Genomic DNA, 20,479 nt, shown 5'->3' with positions numbered 1-20,479 from the left:
TCAACTAATTGCACAAACCCAAAATATAAAATAATAATAATAATAATAATAATAATAATAAATAATAATAATAATAATAATAATAATAATAATAATAATAATAATAATAATAATAATAGTAATAGTAATAATAATAATAATAATAATAATAATAATAATAATAATAATAATAATAATAATAATAAGCACATACAATTAAATAGATAATTACATAACCAACACGTCAATATATTTCAACTCTAACTCAAATAAAATAAGAGTATCAGAAACATAATTAACTTAATAATTATAATTAGCTTTTAAATAAACTTTCTTAAAAACAGGGCTATTACAAAATTAGTTGTTGTTCAAGCTTTACTTGAGGTGATACAGTCTAGTGAATTGCAAGAGGAAGAAAAGAGATTGATTGCCCAGCTGAGGAAGTGGTCCAGTATTGATGAAAGCATATTGCAGCAGAAAGCAAGAATCAAGTGGCTGTCACTGGGTGATTCTAATTCCAAGTTCTTTTTCACTGCAATAAAAGTGAGAAAAGCTACGAATAAAATTGTGACTCTACAGAATGACAGAGGAGAACAGCTGACAGAAACTTCTGAGATTCAGAATGAAATTTGTAATTTTTACAAGAGTTTGTTGGGCACAAGTTCAAATCAGCTGGAGGCAATAGATATGAATATAGTGAGAGGTGGGGCTAAACTAAGTGTTACTGCTTGTGAGCATCTAGTGCAGCCTATCACTATACAGGAGATAGATTAAGCTCTGGCTGCTATTGATGATGCAAAGGCACCAGGCTTGGATGGTTTTAACTTTGTCTTCTTCAAGAAAAGTTGGTTGGTGATTAAATATGAGGTATATGCAGGTATACTAGAGTTCTTTAATAATGGTTTCATGCATAGCCTGTAATTGTACTGCTGTAACAATGATCCCTAAAATTGATGATGCACAATATGCTAGAGACTATAGGCCCATTGCCTGTTGCTCTACTCTATACAAGATAATCTCTAAAATACTGACAAAGAGATTGCAAGTTGTGATTACAGAGGTGGTTGATAGCGCACAGACAGGATTCATTCCTGAGAGAAACATTGGTGATAATATTCTCTTAGCTACTGTGCTTATAAGAGGATACGGTAGAAGACATATTTCTCCTAGGTGTGTGATAAAAGTTGATATTAGGAAAGCATATGACTCTGTTGAATGGGTTTTTCTTGAAAGTATGCTCAAAGAATTAGGCTTTCCTAGTATTTTTATCGGGTGGATTATGGCCTGTGTGAAGACGGTTTCTTATTCCATTTTACTGAATGGTGTGCCCTCTGTCCCTTTTGATGCAAAGAAAGGTCTAAGACAAGGAGACCCTTTGTCTCCTTTCTTATTTGCTTTGAGCATGGAGTATCTGAGTAGGTGCATGGGTGATATGTGTAATGATCTTGATTTTAATTTCCATCCCAAATGTGAGAGAATCAAGCTTACTCATCTCATGTTTGCGGATGATCTGCTAATGTTTGCTAGAGCAGATGCAAGTTCCATTACAAAGATCATGAAAGCTTTCAATTTATTCTCAAAGGCTTCAGGTCTTCAGGTAAGTATTGAGAAAAACTGTATTTTGTTTTGGTGGTGTTTGTCAGGATGAGGCAAGTCAAATGGCTTAAAGTATTCAGATGCCTATTGGCACCCTGCCATTTAGGTACCTTGGAGTTCCACTTGCAGCAAAGAAACTTAACTTCTCTCAGTGCAAACCCCTCATTGATAAGATCACAGCAAGAGCTCAAGGTTGGGTTGCTCACTTGCTATCATATGCTGGAAGATTACAGCTGGTAGAATTATTCTCAGCAGCATGCAGAATTATTGGGGCCCAAATATTTCCATTACCTACGAAGCTGATAAAGGTTGTTGAATCAACTTGTAGAAAATTTCTATGGACTGGATCAGTGGATACTAGCTCTAAAGCTCCTGTGGCCTGGGACTTCTTGCAACATCCAAAGAGTACTGGTGGCTTAAATGATACTGATAAAGCAGCAATTCTTAAGCTTCTTTGGGCTTTGGCTTTCAAACAAGATAAGATGTGGGTTAGATGGGTGAATGCCTATTACATCAAGAGACAAAGACTAGAAAATGTTACTGTTAGCAGTAACACATCATGGATTCTAAGAAAAATTCTTGAAGCTAGAGACTTGTTGGTAAGGATTGGAGGTTGGAAGACAGTGAGTACTCAATGGAAATTCAGCATAAAGAAAACATATAAGCTCCTCCAAGATGATTATGACAATGTGGTCTGGAAAAGGTTAATTTGTAATAACCAAGCTACTCCAAAAAGTAAGTTTATTCTATGGCTAGCCATGCTAAATAGGCTAGCTACAGCTGAAAGAGTGAGCAAATGGAGTAGGGATGTGAGTCCCTTGTGCAAATTGTGTGGTAATGAGATAGAAAATGTGCAACATCTGTTTTTTAACTACTCTTATAGTAAGACAGTCTGGTGCAAGGTCCTTAGATTCTTGAACACCCAGCCTCAGGTAAATGCTCAAAATGAACTGGAGCTGGCCATCAAAAGAGCTCGCAGCACTAAGGATAGAAGTAAGTTGTTTGTTATAATGTACTCAGAGACTTTGTATGCCATCTGGTTACAGAGAAATGCTAAGTTTTTTAGGGATTCAGATGTAAACCACAATCAAATTGTTAGAAACATTATATTTAGAATTGTTGTTAGATGTAATGAGAAGCAAAAGCAAATGTTAGTGATGTAAGCAGCTGCTTTGGATTGTTCGGTTGGCATTAGGAGTAGTCTGTTACTCTAATGCTGTAGGTTGTACCCAATTTTTTTGGTTATCAATAACAATTTTGAATTGCCAAAAAAAACAATGCTAACAATAGCAATACTAATACAAATAAGAACAGGAATACTAACAATAACAATAATAAACAAACTATTTTATCAATATGTTTAATCATAGTATAAAATTGGTATCAAAATAAATGTAAAACCAATCTAGTACTATTTTGATTATAAATTAGTATAATGACTCTTGATATATTATAATACTATAGAAAGTGACAATCATACATTCATATGTGTACAACTATGGTTCATATGAGGCCTAAATGATTATAACGAGGGTTCATATATTGCACAACCATATAGTAACTTAACACTTAGTCAATTACTCGGTTACTCCCTTGTTCATAAAAATTATCATTTTTCAAATCTCATATCATTGACCAAAAAACAATATGAGTATAATGTGATCATAATTGGTGATAATGATGATTAAAGTCGATCAACACAAGCTAATACAAGTATAACGTGACGGAAGCGAATGTAAGGGGTAATCACTAGGCTAAACTAGCTAGATTAGTATATAGATCAATGTATTGCATTTCGACTATATGTCAATGTATAGATAGTGTATAGATCAATGTATTGCATTTCTCGCTAGTAGACATTAGTACAAACACAAAGTAATACAAATGGATTAGTGTATAGATTAGCCAATGTAAGTGGGTAATCATTATGATAATCATCTTCGAGTGTAATGCGTTTCATAAACAAAAAAATCTACTTGAGTAATTCAAATTACATATTATACTAAATAAATGTGTCAATGTTAGTTGATAGGCTAATTAAGATAATAATATAATATTTGAGTTAATCGTCTGTATGAGAAATGCATTTTGAAACAAAAAACATTTGAGCTATATGTCTTAACTTTGTATATAGTTACTATAAACAAACTATTTTATCAATAGACTTAAATATTTTAGTACGATATAATAATATTGGAATCATTCTAACTAATAAGCGATTGATTATTAATGAGTATAGACTATTAATATGTTCTAATGGTATAAGTACCGACAATACTAATGAGTATTATTATATATTAACTACGAATATACAATCAATTAGTGGATATGAGATTACTTCTATAAATAATTATATTATTATTTGAAAATGGGGTTATAAGGTATGAGATTTGGGGTTTAGGGATGTGGAACATGGAAATTAGTTATTATGAATAATAATTTGGTAGGATTATTTGTTTTCTTAAGGCAAAATCCAAAATCATCTAATGAGCAACATCTAAATTGTTAGATCATCATAATCAAGGGCACACAAGAATACAACACAAAGCACACGGATCATAAATGTTAACCGTTGCATACATGTCATAAAATAAACTGAACCGTCAGAGAGTCTCATATCCTATTACCTTCTCCCATCTCTCCAAACCTAAAAATCCTAATACACTCGTTGCTCCTTCCATTTCTCTGCGTTGCTCCCTCCTTCCATCATCCTTTCCGAAATTCGGCCACCACCACCCTTCCTCCCTTTTTCTCTGCTCTTTCTCTCTCATCTGCTAGCCTCGCTCATCCTCCACAACCAATGTCTTCTACTACCTCGCTAAATATCGACGAACTCTTCGTTCGCCTCTCATACATCATCCTCGCTGAACATCGACGTCATTCTCGTTGCAGATTGACGAAATCTTCGCTCGACTCCACCAAGTCCGTCGTCATCGTTGCCACTCAACAACCTCATTCACCTTCGTTCTTCTCTCATCCTTGCTTGACTCCACCAGCGTCACCATTGTCGTTGTGGCTTATCTCGCATCCTCACTCAACTTTCGTCGCTCAACTCTACTATTGCTAGTTTATTAGTTCCATTTTCATTTTTTAACTATTTTGTAATTTATTTTTCCTTTTTCAAGATCCAATGTAAGGGTTTGAAATGTTAGATCCGAAGGCAAAAAAAACTCAAGCCAAACATGTGGTGATAGCGAGAAAGCTTGTAAGATAACAAAATTTTCCTTTTTATTTCACCTTTTTCTTTTTGGGATTGTAATTTTCTTTTGACATTCTCAAATTCAATAAACATATCTATTTTTGCAGTATTTTTTTTTTTGTTTGTCATGAAATTGAAGTAGGTCTTATCTGAATTTTTCATACGGGTTTGTTTAGTATAAAGAAAAATGAATCCGTAATTTTGTTTTATTTTGTTTTAGTATCTGAATTTTCTATGTTTGCCATATGGGTTTGGATTTTTTTTCTATTGCTCATGGTAATGTAAGAAATTTCGTGCTTGGCAATGATTTTCTTTCGTTTAATTTGGCATATTGGAGATTGTGAATCTGTAAGTTTTAATTTGGTTATTGCAAATTATTTAGTAAAGGGTTACGAGAATTTGAGATATTATCTGGCAGAAAATTTGGTAAAATATTTGGTAGAAAAAATGGTAGACAAATGGGGAAATTTTGGTAGAATATTAAAATGAGATAATAAATTTGAAGTATAGGGTTTAACCAGATATTTTTTTAATATTATTTGAAAATGGGACATTGGGTAATTAAATGAAAATATAAACAAGTACATGATATTCAAAGTTTAACCCTTAAATTAAATGTAATTTAAATTTTTATTTAATTAATTATTAAATGTAATAAATTTTATAAATTAATATATTTAAATGATTCTGTAGATATAAAATAATAATTGAATTTTAGTAATATCTGGTTTAGTACGGTCGGGTTCGAGTTTGAATGCAGGTCTGTCTGGTCAGACCAACATATAATCTTGTCAGGTGCCAGTCAGGTCTGGGTAATTCCTAGTCAAGTTTCGGTCAGGTTTGGGGACTGACCTTCACAGGTTGAACCAGGTTCAAGTCATGTCAGAATCAGGTTAACTCAACGGCCAGATCCGTTTCTAACACCACTAGATGTGACACGAAAAGATGCAAAAAGGAAAAAACTAAAAACAAAAAAAGATGTAACTACCTATTTAATTTTAAAAAAATATTAAAAAAAGTTGTAACAAAGAGAAATTAGTGAAAATTTACACCACAATTAGTTACTTGCTTGTCAACTAAATTTTGAAAAAATTTAAAACTCCCTGATTTAGGCTATGTTCAGTTCACCTTATTTTTGCTTATTTCAGATCTAATCAGATCATATCAGATCAGATCAGAAAAAATAAGTTCAGATCAGTTCAGATCATATCATACTTATATTTAAAAACTCATTATTATTAAATATCTTTCACTACATATTAATAAAAATTATAATAATTGAATATTAATAAAGTACTCATTGAGACGAATCAAACAAGATCCCACATGACTATATTTTTTCTTATATATTAAGAAAAATCTAAAAAATTATCTCTAATTGTGAATAGTGTCAAGATTCGAAATGAGAAAGATAAGAAAATACAAAGGGTGTATTATTATTTACTAGTACATTTGTTCAAATATTATTATTGTTGTTGTTGTACTTATTAATTATTAATATTGGTAATTATTATCAATCTTGTTGTTACAATTATACATGTCATTGTTATTATTATATTAAGTTATTTTGTCCTTATTAAATAATAGAAAATTAAAAGCCACGTGTTAAGAACATAAGATTGACGCAAAAATAAGAAATATATAAAATATGATATCTCAAATTCATGACAACGAAACTACTAAGTTCGGATTATATTTCAAAATAAGCTAAGTGTGAGATACAAATTATAAATTTAGATTCGGTATACCTATTCCTACCGAATTCCAAATCTCTCTAGCTATTTGAAGTTGCACGATATTTTATTTATTTTTTGCTCAAGTCATAGTTGTTTGTTTATCTTATTTTATTTTATATAGAAAAAAAGAGTTGAATTTGCCGACTTCTCAAGTGTGAAACTTTTTTTTAAGGGAAAGTGTGAAACATTGTATAAGTGCTCTTATAAAATAATGACTTGAGTTATATAATTATTTTTAGTAATAATAATTATGATTATAATTATTATTGTTGTTCTTATAATAATGATAATAATAATAATAATTATTATTATTATTATTAATAAAAGTTGTGTAAAAGTTGTAATAGAAATAAAATGATAATAATAGTAATACTATAAAGAAGATCTTATAATGTATTGCATAATAATGATTTACAAAGTAATAATATAATAGTAATAATATATTTTATAAAAGATAAGATCTTGTAAATTAGATCAGATCAGATCAGAAAAAATAAGTTCAGATCAGATCAGATCAGAAAAAATAAATTCAGATCAAATCAAATCAGATAAGTTCAGATCAGAAAATTTCAGGTGAACTAAATATAGCCTTAGTGGGATAAAATGATTAAAAGTCTAAAACCTCCTCATTTATTAGATTTATTAGATGCAATTAAAAATTGATTTAATTTTACACCTACAGACTAATCTAAAAATATTTGAAGACGTGTCATCAATATTTGTGCTTTAGTTTGCACGTAGGCTGGCCTATAGAGTTTTAGACTAGTACACTACTGCTGTTTTTCATTTCCTGAAATTTAGGCCATCCATACAAATATCTTGAATTCTTCATTAAAAGAATAAACCCCCCCCCCCTATATGACGTCATCCGGGAAGAGGAGAAAAACCAAGCGACCGTTTTGCCATTTAGCTTGCCAATCCATCACGATCACATCAGACGCGTTAGGTGAAATTTGGGACGGGACTTATACTTGCCATGACTATTTTTGTTTTGCACTTTACCTTTGTTAGTGGTTTCGAAACCATCTATGGTTAGTGTTTTATCACTCCTTCTCTACCTCGTACATTACGACTTATGAGACATGATAAAACACTAATAAGAACCAATTTGCAAAAAAAATAAAAAATAAAATAAAATTATTGGAGGCTTTAATAGAAAACTCATGGTTTTTTATTACAATTGTAATTTTTGACAACGTATATGATGTCACACATATATAAGACAAACGGTGGTTGGTATATAACAAACAAGTATCTTAAACATACAAACATGATTTCTTACAAATTATATTTGTCTAGGGGAAAAAGCTGACGAATCATGCTAATCGATATAACTTTTACTTTTTCATAGGAAAAAAAGTTGACGAATCACATTAATCAATGTAACTTTTACTTTTTCAGATATTACCACACAAACATGGGTTGTAGTATAAGTAACAAGTGTTTAAACACATAAACATGAATTAATTTATGAAGAACAAGTGTTTTGAACACACAAACAAGGGTTCTTAAAGTACATGAGAGAGAAAGTTCACTTTTTCTTATGAACAGATTAAGGTACCTTTATTTTTTTTTAATGCTAAAAATATACTTTAGCTGCCTATGCTGACACATTATTGATATACCAACAACAATTTTATCTTTTTGCAGATTAGTCTTTGTTAGTGGCTTTTTTTTCCACTAACTGTTAGTGCTTTATCATTGTTCGTGCGTTGTCGGGTTATTAGACAAAAATCATGTCCTGACCTTTTTTTTGGTAATATTTTCAATTTTTTTTTACCCTTTGTCTCTTTTGGAAAATACTTAAAATTTTAGAAGTTAAGCTGGCTAAAAGGGTATATAATTATTGTGTTACCTAAGTTGTTGTAGAAAGTTTTAGTAACTAATTGTTGGAGTCTATTTGGCAAGAGGATATTTTTGGTTTCATACATATATATCTTTCAATTGGTACTTTTTTTTTTTGACATTAGAAAAACTTGCATTAACAAAACTCGAATTACATCCTAGAGAGCATACTAACCATACATAAGTAAATCATCATGAACAAGATTAGCTACTAAAACAAGGGGGATGAGACATAATATTTCTTCCTACAAGGACAGCAGATGTCCTCCGTAAAGTAGGATGGACTTCTCCTGGATCCAATACGCACCCTGCATAACAAAGGATTAGAAAAAGAGAAACTTCGACACTTTACCATATTATGTTGTTTGTTGATTCTAGAGTGCAAACGAGAGGAGATTTTCATCTTGTTGGTAGACTCATTGTTGACTCGTGAAGTAGACTTCACTGGCGAGCAAAAGGAGGTGCTTGGAGGTACTAATAAAGAGATGCAAGACGATTTTTGAGAATCCATACTTGTAGCCTCACCTTCGGGGCCTAAATGTGAAGCTTGTTTTCAACAGGGGAGTGTCTCATCTTTATGGGCGTATGGGAATCTGTAGTTGTGCTGTAATCCATCTTTTGTGATGGATTTAGAGTTCGGATGCTGATCATTTGGTTTTGGGAAGAGCAAGAGTAATGCAAAGTTCTCCCCGCTGACATCACCCTGTACATTGAGAGGCGGGGGGGGGGGGTATGCAAATAGGTATCCTGCGCTTTCCGAATTGAAAATCGAAAATTAGACCCTGTAGATTACGTTTTTTTCCCCAGAAGTAGACTCCGGGACTGAATTAGTATTTTTAATATTGTGATATGTTCCAACAACATTCATTTTCACCTTCCATGAGAAGGTTTGATTCTTCTCCACTTGGTACTCATGTAGTATCATTTCACTACCAATTTGAGGAGATATAGGTACCAAATGATATCAAGTGAAAGATATATTTCCTCTGTTCCAAAAACTTGTAACACTTCTCTTAACACGATTGACAATACATATATTTAACCATTATACGATCTCTTATATTGTATAAGTAAAAATTATAGAAAGTTGATATCTTGACAGTATATGTCGAGACTAATCTAATAAGATCTTACATAAATATTTTTTTTCCTTACAGACTAATTAATAAATACGTTCAAATGATAGTGTGTGAATAGCGTAAAATTCAAAGCGTGTCAAGTATTTCAAAACACAGAGAGTAGGTTATAAATGATATGTCCAAATTCTAAAATGATCTTGTTGGAGTCTTTTTAGGACTCCAACTGTTGATTGTCTAAGACAAGCTAGTCATTTAATTGACCATATAGAGTATTGTTTTATAGGATTTATTTTTTCCAATAGTTTAGTTTCTTAAGAATTGAAACGATTGTTTTTGTTGCTTTTTTTATATGCACTCTTCCTCACCATGAATAAATCGCTTTCGTTTGCTAGAAGTGGTATACACATTCTCAAATGAGATGGTTTAGGCTATGTTTAGTTCACCTGAAATTTTCTGATCTGAACTTATCTGATCTGATCTGAACTTATTTTTTCTGATCTGATTTGATCTGAACTTATTTTTTCTGATCTGATCTGATCTGATCTGATCTGATCTGATCTGATCTGATCTGAACTGATCTGATCTGATCTGATCTGAACTGATCTGATTTACAAGATCTTATCTTTTATAAAATATATTATTACTATTATATTATTACTTTGTAAATCATTATTATGCAATACATTATAAGATCTTCTTTATAGTATTACTATATTTCATTTTATTTCTATTACAACTTTTACACAATTTTATTATTAATAATAATTATTATTATTATCATTATATAAAACAACAATAATAATTATAATCATAATTATTATTATTACTAAAAATAATTATATAACTCAAGTCATTATTTTATAAGAGCACTTATACAATATTTCACACTTTCCTTTAAAAAAAGTTTCACACTTGAGAAGTCGGCAAACTGAACTCTTTTTTTTCCATATAAAATAAAATAAGATATACAAACAACTATGATTGAGCAAAAAATAAATAAATATCGTGCAACTTCAAATAGCTAGAGAGACTTGGAATTCGGTAGGAAGAGGTATACCGAATCTAAATTTATAATTTGTATCTCAAACTTAGCTTATTTTGAAATGTAATCCGAACTTAGTAGTTTCGTTGTCATGAATTTGAGATATCATATTTTATATATTTTTTATTTTTGCGTCAATCTTATGTTCTTAACACGTGGCTTTTAATTTTCTATTATTTAATAACAACAAAATAACTTAATTAATAATAACAATGACATTTATAATGGTAACAACAAGATTAATAATAATTACCAATATTAATAATTAATAAGTACAACAACAAAAACAACAATAATAATTCTTTTGAACAAATGTACTAGTAAATATTAATACTCCCTTTGTATTTTTTTATCTTTTTCACTTAGAATCTTGACACTATTCACAATTAGAGATAATCTTTTAGATTTTTCTCAATATATAAGAAAAAATATAGTCATGTGGGGTTTTGTTTGATTCGTCTCGATGAGTACTTTATTAATATTCAATTATTATAATTTTTATTAATATGTAGTGAAAGATATTTAATAATAATGAGTTTTTAAATATAAGCATGATATGATCTGAACTGATCTGATCTGGTCTGATCTGATCTGATCTGGTTTGGTCTGATCTGATCTGATCTGATCTGAACTTGTTTTTTCTGATCTGATCTGAACTTATTTTTTCTGATCTGATCTGATCTGATCTGATTAGATCTGAAATAAGCAAAAATAAGGTGATCTGAACCATAACGTCTCATAATTTATGATCTTGAAGTGATCACCTTTTATATATGCTACTTTTTGTGCCCATCCAGCTCAAATAGTAAAGTAATGAGGTCAATAAACCAATGCAACTATAAGGATAATTTCAAAATATTAGATTTCTATGTTTTTATCAATATCAAATTTGCAATTTTCAAATTTCCAAAACTTGTTATCCCGTATATATTTTTTTGAGACTAGAAGCTACCGATTTCTCTATTTCACGTTTAAATATCTAAAAAAAAATATATATTCAATTTTTCTCTTTTTTTTTTTATTTCCATATAAAAAATTCTTACGAAATCTCATAATGTTCACCTTCGTACAACTTGCGTCTTTTTCTAAGTTTTGGAGTGGGTTTCATACGTAAATGCAACTTTATTTTTGGACCTCAAATTAGGATCCTTTCAGTAAGGAAAATGACTCTAATAGACCAGCAAATTTAACACCTCTCCCAAGTTGTCAGCCCATCTATATAGGTCAATACTAGAGAGTAGAGGAGATATAAAGAAATCCCTACTCCTAAGTACAAATAGTCGGGATCGAATTTGTGAACTCAAAGTCTCAAGGTGAGTTTCCCACCACCTCAACCAAGCTTGGTTATGCTAGCTTTTTTTTTCCAGGTGTGGGGCTGCCATTAAAATTTAAAATTTATGTACAACAATACGTAGGATTTAGGAAATTTAAGAGCGTACTAGACATACATATTATATTTCTAATATAGATAGTAGATACTACTACATATTAGCAGAGGTAGGACTCGTGAAACACAGATAGATCCTTGAAGGATTTAACTGTTTTGAAATAGTAATAAAAATGGATTAGGGAAGTATATGAACAGACCAAGATTCTACAGGGTGATTGATAGGATTATGATTTAACATCCTATCCAGCGCAGCAACAGCAAGTGAGGGAGACATATCAATATGAACAGCAGCTTCAGCTTCAGCTTCAGCTTCAGCTTCGTCAACGTCGATGTCGTCCTCGTCGCCATCATTAGCAACAGGTGCAACAGTAGTACTAGTAGTAGTTGTAGTGTAACTATTAGGAAGATACATGTGATCAAAATTCAAAGGATCATAGTATTGATGTTGGAAGTACCGACTCTGAGATTGAGGGCATATTTTGTGAAGCCATTGTTGTTGCTGTAACTGTTTTGTTACTGTGGCTGCGGCAGTGGTGGCGGTAGAGAGCTGTTTGTGCTTAGGTTGTAGCCAACCAAAGTCGAAAGAGGTAGTAGTGGTGGTGTGATGAGGGAATATTGTGTCGGACCCGGAGATGGATGAAAAATTAGGCAAGGGGTCTAGTAATAAAGAGTGTAGGAGGTTGTGATTTGCATAATGAGGAGTTTGAGAGGGAGTATTTTCTACTACTGGGGTGGTTGAGGTGGTGCTTGGTTCTCGTAGAGGTGGTAAATTGTTTAAAAAAGGAGAAAACGGTGGCGGTGATGCTGATGGTGGTGGTGGATGAATTATTGGTGGAGATTTCTTTTCTCCATTCTTGTGGAATATTCTGCATATCACCCATTCCTCCTGCAAATTTACACTATGTTCATCAAATCAATCTGAGAATATTCTACCTTTTTATAGAACTTGATTCAATCTGGTAAAATTATCATCACATCACTTTCTATATATCCTGTCTCTTTTAACAAATTAAAGGGAATATAGATTCTTTTAACAGTCCCCATGTAAAACAAACCACAGTATCTTAATTTCACTTTTAAGATTCTACAACATGAATAGGGTGTAATTAGCAAGATAAATGTCCCACCTTGCTACACAATGCTTTTTGGAGTAATAATCATTTTTCCAGACAAATGACTTGCCCATTTTAATTTCCTTAATATGGTTTGTGATTATTTAGATTAAAAAAAAAATACCTGTTAAGAGGAGAATATAAAACATGAATTTCCTTCATATTTTTTCACCTTGTTCTTTCTTTGAAGTTTTGGGTACGGAACCAACCAAGTGAGACATTGGGAGGGTAGAGGGTTTCAAATTGTTTATTTGTAAAATCTATACAAATATATTAAAATCTAAGTTTTGGGTACGGAACGTCTATGTGCCACGTGACACTCTCGCTAGGGAGTATTAGTTCATGTAATCCATATACATTAATAAAAAAATTTAGAAATTGTATAGTATAAGATTTAATCCCTAGACCTCAAGTACAAATATACTAAAGTTTAACTATTAGATTAAGTTGTATTTAGTGTGATCATATCAAAGTGCAATATTAATAAATGAAAATTTTCTTACCTGGGACATAGCCCAGGCCCAATAACTAGTTTGTAAAATAAAAAGGTTGTAACAATCAAAATTTTATTGGTTGCCTAGAGACTGAACCATAAATTATTATTGGTGCAAAATAGAAAATATATTTACCTCCTTCAGTTGCAATAATTCATCGCTAAAACAAGTTTTTTCTGTAGTGATGAAAGAAAATAATAGTAAATATTCATATATATTCTCTATCAGAAAATGATAGTGATTATAGGGTAATTTATATGATCCTTAACATACATATAATAGCATTTTGATTGTGATTAATTAAGGTAGTAATTAGGAAAAAAACAAAAGACAAACCTTGGAGGAAAGGCGAAAGGAGGAGAAATGGCCATCAAGGCGGTACTCATGCATGACCCATCTAGTCTTAATACCACGTGGAGCTCGGCCTTGGTAGAACACCAGTGTCTTCTTCATCCCTATTAACATTCCTCCACCTCCACCTCCACCCGCATTTGTTGTATTAGTAGTAGTAACGCCGCTGGCGTAGACTTGCCTGTCCTTGCCAGTAGCTTTCCAGTAACCAGTCTCAGTGGCGCGGTTTGTCCTCAGCCCTGAAGGGTACTTTCTGTCCCTTAAGCTGTATAAGTACCACTCTCTTTCTCCCATCTTTGCCCTGTCTACAATTTCCCAACACACAACCTCATTTTATTTCCAGTTTTAACATTCCTTGAGATTAAAAGTATAATTAAGTTAGAGTATATCCAATGGTTAGACTCTTCAAAGGGTTTATCAAATACTATATTAATTTCTCTCTCCTCCACATCACTCATACCCAATCTACTCAAAAACCTCTATTTTCTTACTCCCAATGGTTAGACCAATTTTTGTGGTCATCAAATTCTCTCTCCTACTATTTACCATACCCCATTATATTTTCTCTCTCCTTATCAATTTGATTCATCTCAATTCTTCACCATATTTATCATTTTGGAGTAATTATAATATTTATAATTTTTTTATTTGTATCATAACTAATTATTTATGTTAATCAAAATTATTTAAAAATCTTCTTCAAATTATATGAATGAAAAATTAAGTACAAGAAAATTATTTCATTTAATCAAACATTAATACATAGATGTTTTACTAGACATTACCGACTTTTCTTAAATAAAGATTGATACACCATATTTAAAAAATATAAATAAACAACACCTTAACTAGTTTGCTCGTTGTTTAGCCCGAATTTAAGCCAAATATTTTCTACGAGATCCAATTTGAGTCGTCTATGCATAGCTTGATCACGGACGCGATCCCTATTGTTCATGAATGTCTGCAAATTTCCGATGCGATTATCACTATTATGATATATAAAAGGTTCATCGGCGTTTTGTCGTCGGCTTGAGGATGGGCGAAAATCTTGGTCATAATCATGTGGATCAAAACGAAGGGAGTACGAATCTCGTTCATCTTCAGTTATCATGTTATGTATTATAATGCAAGCAAACATTATTTTTCCTAGCATATATTTATCACGAGCTAATGCTGGTTGACGAATTATTGCAAAACGAGCTTGTAATACTCCAAATGCACGCTCCACATCCTTTCGTTTGCTCTCTTGCTTTTGGGCAAAAAGGCTTTCCTTCTCATTCAATGGAAGAGATATTGTGGGAATAAACGCGGCCCATTGAGGATATATACCATCTGTTAGGTAATAACCCATGTCGTACTGGTGGCCGTTGATAACATAGTTTACTGGAGGTGCACGACCTTCAAATACATCGTTAAATATTGGAGATCTATCAAGAACATTTATATCATTGCACCTACCTGGTGTTCCAAAGAAAGCATGCCAGATCCACAAATCATATGACGCAATAGCTTCGAGAACTAAAGTTGGCTTACCAGCTCTTCCCGAATAGAGTCCTTTAAATTGTAGTGGACAATTTTTCCATCGCCAATGCATGCAATCAATAGAACCCATCATTCCCGGAAATCCTCTTTCCTCACCTGCATATAACAATCTCGTTAAATCTGTTTCATTAGGTCTTCTTAAGTATTCGTCACCAAACTCGGCAACCACACCCTCAACAAAATTGTTGTAGTGAATCTCTAGCAAGAGAGCCACTTATTTTAAGATAATCGTCCACTGAATCTGCTGATGTGGCATATGCTAACAACCTTATAGCCGCAGTGCACTTTAGCAATGCTGATGCACCAAGTCTCCCTGTGGCATCTGGCCTTTGTTGGAAGAACGTGTTCTTATTAATCAGCACGTCTACTATACGAAGGAAAACATGTTTTTGCATGCGAAATCGGCGGCGAAATAATCGTGGGGGGTAGAGGGCATTGTCGGCAAAGTAGTCGTTCCATAAGCGAGTGTGTGCATCCACACGATTTCGATCAACTTGTTGCCTAGGTGCCCTAGGAACTTGAGTTACCATTGCATATACTTCAGTTGGATTAGCCAAAATGAAGGGCTCCATCATTTGGTCCATCATACGATTTGCACGTCTACGTCTTCCAAAACGCTGCATGTAGTCATTGTTTTGTTCTTCTGCTATATGACTGGTGGAATAAATTGACATCATCGGAACTAGAAGAATTTGAAGATGAAATGAAACTATTATAACTTGATTCAGATGACATTATAGAGAATTTATTTGATGCTACAAGAATAGATATTGTGTGGAAAGCTGAGTATATTGAAGTATAAAGCATTGTGAAGTAAATATATAGAAAAGGTGAGGAGCAATAATACACTGAATATACAAATTGAATTGTCTTTTCATTTCAGAGCAATAATACACTAAATATAGCAATTGAATTGTCACTTCATTTCAGAGCAATAATGCATTGAAGAAAGCAAGTAAAAAGTTATTTCACTACAGTATTTATCAGAGCAATAATGCACTGAAGAAAGCAATTGAATGGTCATTTCACCACAGAGCAATAATGCACTGAAGAAAGCAATTGAATGGTCATTTCACCACAGTATTTATCAGAGCAATAATACACTGAAAAAAACAATTGAATGGTCATTTCACCACAGTATTTATCAGAGCAATAATACACTGAAGAAAACAACTAAAAAGACTTCTTATTTGAAATTAACTTTTACTAAATACGTTAATAGAGTTTACATATATTAGAACAACAATTAAAAACACCACTACTAAATTCATAATTCAACAACTAAATACACACACCTACGAATTTAAAATTACATTAATAAATGAGATCACATCTCATGGAAATAAAACTTTCACTAAATGACTCTTTAAATTTTCCTCTTCTTCAGTTAAGTAGTCCTTTGATGCAAGCACTTTGAATAATTCCAAATTGATCTTCCTTTGTTTCATAGAAACTTTCCTATTTTCCAACAACACCCTCTCATTTTGAGCTTCCCTTTCGAATTTCAACCTCTCAATTTGTGATTCTCTTTCATACTTCAGCCTAGTTAGTTCCATTTCAGTTTCTAAATTTTTTGATAAATTTATTTTCTCAATATTATCCACCATTGTTGGAATGCTTCTGATGGCATGTTCACAACTTTTCCCTTTCCCTTATTTTTTTGGACCCATCGCTTGGTGTTTGGACAGAACACCCTATATCACCACTAGTTGGTGTATTTGGGTCAGTTGAAGTGGAGTAATTTCCTGTTTCATTAATCCTCCACCTCTTTGAACCACTTTCTTGAGTTGTTGCCTTCTTCTTGCACTTGTTAACAATATCCCCATAAGGCTTCCATACATCACAACTCTTAAGAATTTCCCAACAATGTCGGTCATTAAAATCCCTATGGTGAGGCTTGTTGTCACTCTTGTAAATAGCATAAGCTGTCTTCATAACATCATCATCGCATTCACCACTTTTTCTCCTTGACTCTGCTTGAGCAAATGCACCAACAAATTTCGATACACTAGCATTTATTCGTTTCCAACGACTTCTTAGAGGATCTAATTCCCTTTCTTTTAATAGATCAGTTTCTCTCATCCCTTCAGCTCTTTCTGCCCACATTTTGTTTCTGTATACTCTAACCTGCTCATACATATTTGTAATTCTACCCCAAAAGGTCTCTCCATTTTGTTTAGTATTTTGAAACTTGTCAGTACTCACCTGAAGCCAAGACTTTACTAGAACTTCTTCTTCAGCTTCAGACCAATATTTTCTTTGTCCCTTTTCAACTTGTGACTCTCCACCTTCAGCATTATTTTCATCATTTTCTTCTTCTTCATTAGCGTCGTCACCTTCAACAGATGGAGCACGGGTATGATATGAACTATTGAAGTTCGGAAGTGAACGTCCACCTTGTGATGTTTGAAAATGTTGGGACGTAGGAAAAATTGTTTCATCTACAGAAATATGATTTGGGATAACAAAATTTTGTTGTGAAGGAGGCAATTGGGAGAAAGAACTAGGATTAGAGAAACTTATATTTTGTGACGGATATAGTTGGGAATACTGAGTAGCAGAACTCATATTTTGCATTCCGTAATTTGGATATTGTGGAAAGTTTTGTGAACTGGGTTCAACATAATTATTGAGATCAATTTGAGAATTACAAAAAGATTGCAAATTTGGATTAATTTGGGGTTGTGGAGTGTTTTTGGATTTTTGTTGGTTTTTTTTCCTCCCATTTTTTGGATTCATATCTTAAATAAGTGTTTAATGAAAAAGAGGTGTATGAAAAATATATGGAAATACCTCAATATTAGGCTCTATTTATAGAGAATAGAAAAATAGAGCTGTTGGTAAAGTTTTTTTTTTTTAAATTTAATTTTTAATTATTAAATATGACCGTTATTGTAAAAAGGGTCAAAAAAAGCATGAACAAATTGGCTCACAATCTCAACCATTCATCACAATCAATTATCAACCTTTAGATCTAAATACACAATCCCCATGAACCATTTATACTTTGCCACTTGTCACACCCAATTGATGCTTTTCAGATTTTTTCCTTTGGTAAACCGTTCATATTTGTGAACTGGGCAACGCCCTCTCTCCTCCCTTTTTTTCTCTCTCTTAATTGTTTATTGTTTTTTTAGCATTCTCTCTCCTCATAAACTGTCAGAGGACCAACCATTGGATATACTCTTACGTCGGAAAAAACCATGATTAATTTTAAATTTGTTATACAACTTAATTAAAATATAGGAACTGATAGTAATATAGAATTAGTTAGTTTTAAACTTCTCACTTTGATGACTCGTTGTTACAAGTTCCACACAATAGTTGAAATTCAAAGTGTTAGGTAGTTACTATAAACACTAGTCAAAATTATGCTTTGAAAAAGAATATGCTTCTAATGGTGAAATTATAAGTAAAAATTTGGTGAAGAAAGTGAAGGAACACGCACCTGGAAGATCCCAAGGTTCACATCGAGTGAGATCAACTTCAACAATTTGGACCCCGGAATAATAATCAGACAAGAACAAATTATTAGGAACACTAGTAGTAATAGTAGTATTAAAGACCTTAGAAGCAAGATAAAAAGTGATTAACTCTTCATCAGTAGGATGAAACCTAAACCCAGGTGGTAACCCACCTCTTTTCTCACACTTGCCAATAATCCCATCTTCTAATATTCCTTCTTCCTTAAGCTCCCTTATAACATCTTCCATCCTCCACATTTTTTTCATCAACTTTTTAGGGAGATAAATTAAAGAGAGAGAATACTAAAAATGAAGCGTTAAAGAAGAGTGTAGTAGTGGTAATGTAGAATATTTATACTGTGCACTGAAAACGAAGGAGAGAGAGAGAGAGAGAGTCTGATATAATAATGTTAGTGGAATAATGATAAGCAGCGGCTGGGCAGGAGAGCAAAATACTTCTGTAATATGAGTAATGTTTTAGATTTAGATATTGCATTGAATTTGATTTGATTGTCATAAGTGTGCGAATAGTTTAACAAAGAGAAAAAAGCGCACCCGAGAAGAGGAGACAGAGAGATTTAGAGAGGTAATAAATGCTGACTGCTGAGTAGCAGAGATGAAAGATATTTGCGTGCGGGTGTTACCATATTATCCTATGAAATTTATACTACCAACTACTCGCTTTTAACCCGTGCAAAAATACACGGGAACTTTTATTTAGATATGATTTGGATCAGTTCAAAATGCACAAAAATTGTTTTGTTTATTAAGTAGTTTTTTTTCTAATTTATTGAATCCATAATTATTAAAATTTAAATTAAAATCATATTAGAGGATATATACAAATCCTTTGTTACAACATTTTGAAGTTTAAAAATCTTATAATTGTGATATATACGTCTATAAATACGTAAATGAAAAAAAAAAATTAACGTGCGGAAATATTTTGTTTTATAGATTTTTATTTTAGGATGTTTATCCTAAAATCATGATCTGAATATTAGCTCATGATTTAAAGTTTTTATAATCATATTGTGTAATATAATATATTTTAAAATCAGCTTATAACCCGTGCATTTAGTGACTGGTGTAGCTAATGTCATGATAAAATACACGGGAAGCTTTAAACTTGAAAAATGACCCACTTTGGCTTAAAAGCGATATATTTTGACTAAAACTAAGTAAATTGGTTTGACAATAAATTTATTATTTATCCAGAGCGCACATTACTTGTTGTTTCATTTGAAAGTGGGAAAGAACATGCAAAATTAGCACACTAATTTGTACATATGACTACATGCATGTCTTGCTAATCATTGTATATTACTTCACTATATTACTACCACTATCGGAAAGATATTGATAATTTTATATTCTAAGTACACCATACTAAATTATGAAATAAGATATATTATTGATAATGATTCAATAATATTGATTAAAAGATCGCTAACTATATATACAATATTTCTTATTCTAAGAGTTGGTCTTATAAAAGACCGTCTAATTTTAATTTAAAATTAGGCAACATATTAAGCTCAATAGAAAGAAGATAAGTAATGGGCTTTTTGAATAAAGTGATAAATTTAAGTTAGTCTAATTTTAACATAAAATTAGACCGTCTCTTTTAATAACTTGTGCATGTGAGTT

At 32.1% G+C, this 20,479-nt stretch overlaps 1 protein-coding gene across 1 annotated transcript; it reads right to left on the bottom strand.

Moving 5' to 3' along the window:
- Nucleotides 1-11,784: 11,784 nt before the first annotated feature.
- On the bottom strand, nt 11,785-19,421 carry LOC109135729 (protein CUP-SHAPED COTYLEDON 3). Its single transcript, XM_019251271.2, has 3 exons — nt 18,814-19,421; nt 13,809-14,128; nt 11,785-12,752 (listed from the first exon to the last, which is right to left on the bottom strand). The coding sequence occupies exons 1-3, from the start codon at nt 19,094-19,096 to the stop codon at nt 12,042-12,044; spliced, it is 1,314 nt and encodes a 437-aa protein (XP_019106816.2). The 5' UTR covers nt 19,097-19,421; the 3' UTR covers nt 11,785-12,041.
- Between the last annotated feature and the right edge of the window lie 1,058 nt (nt 19,422-20,479).

The sequence above is a fragment of the Beta vulgaris genome, chromosome 1 (genome assembly GCF_026745355.1).
Source record: "Beta vulgaris subsp. vulgaris cultivar EL10 chromosome 1, EL10.2, whole genome shotgun sequence".
NCBI classification, from domain to species: Eukaryota; Viridiplantae; Streptophyta; class Magnoliopsida; order Caryophyllales; family Amaranthaceae; genus Beta; species Beta vulgaris.
Note: the sequence above shows the minus strand (reverse complement) of the source record. Positions and strands in the feature narration are given on the sequence as shown.

Coding starts and splice junctions, on each gene's coding strand:
- LOC109135729 (XM_019251271.2), bottom strand. CDS start 19,096: ATGAAAAAAATGTGGAGGATGGAAGATGTTATAAGGGAGCTTAAGGAA. Junction 14,129..18,813: donor TGAACCTTGGGATCTTCCAG/GTGCGTGTTCCT, acceptor GGGAAATTGTAG/ACAGGGCAAAGATGGGAGAA. Junction 12,753..13,808: donor CCTTTCGCCTTTCCTCCAAG/GTTTGTCTTTTG, acceptor GTAAATTTGCAG/GAGGAATGGGTGATATGCAG.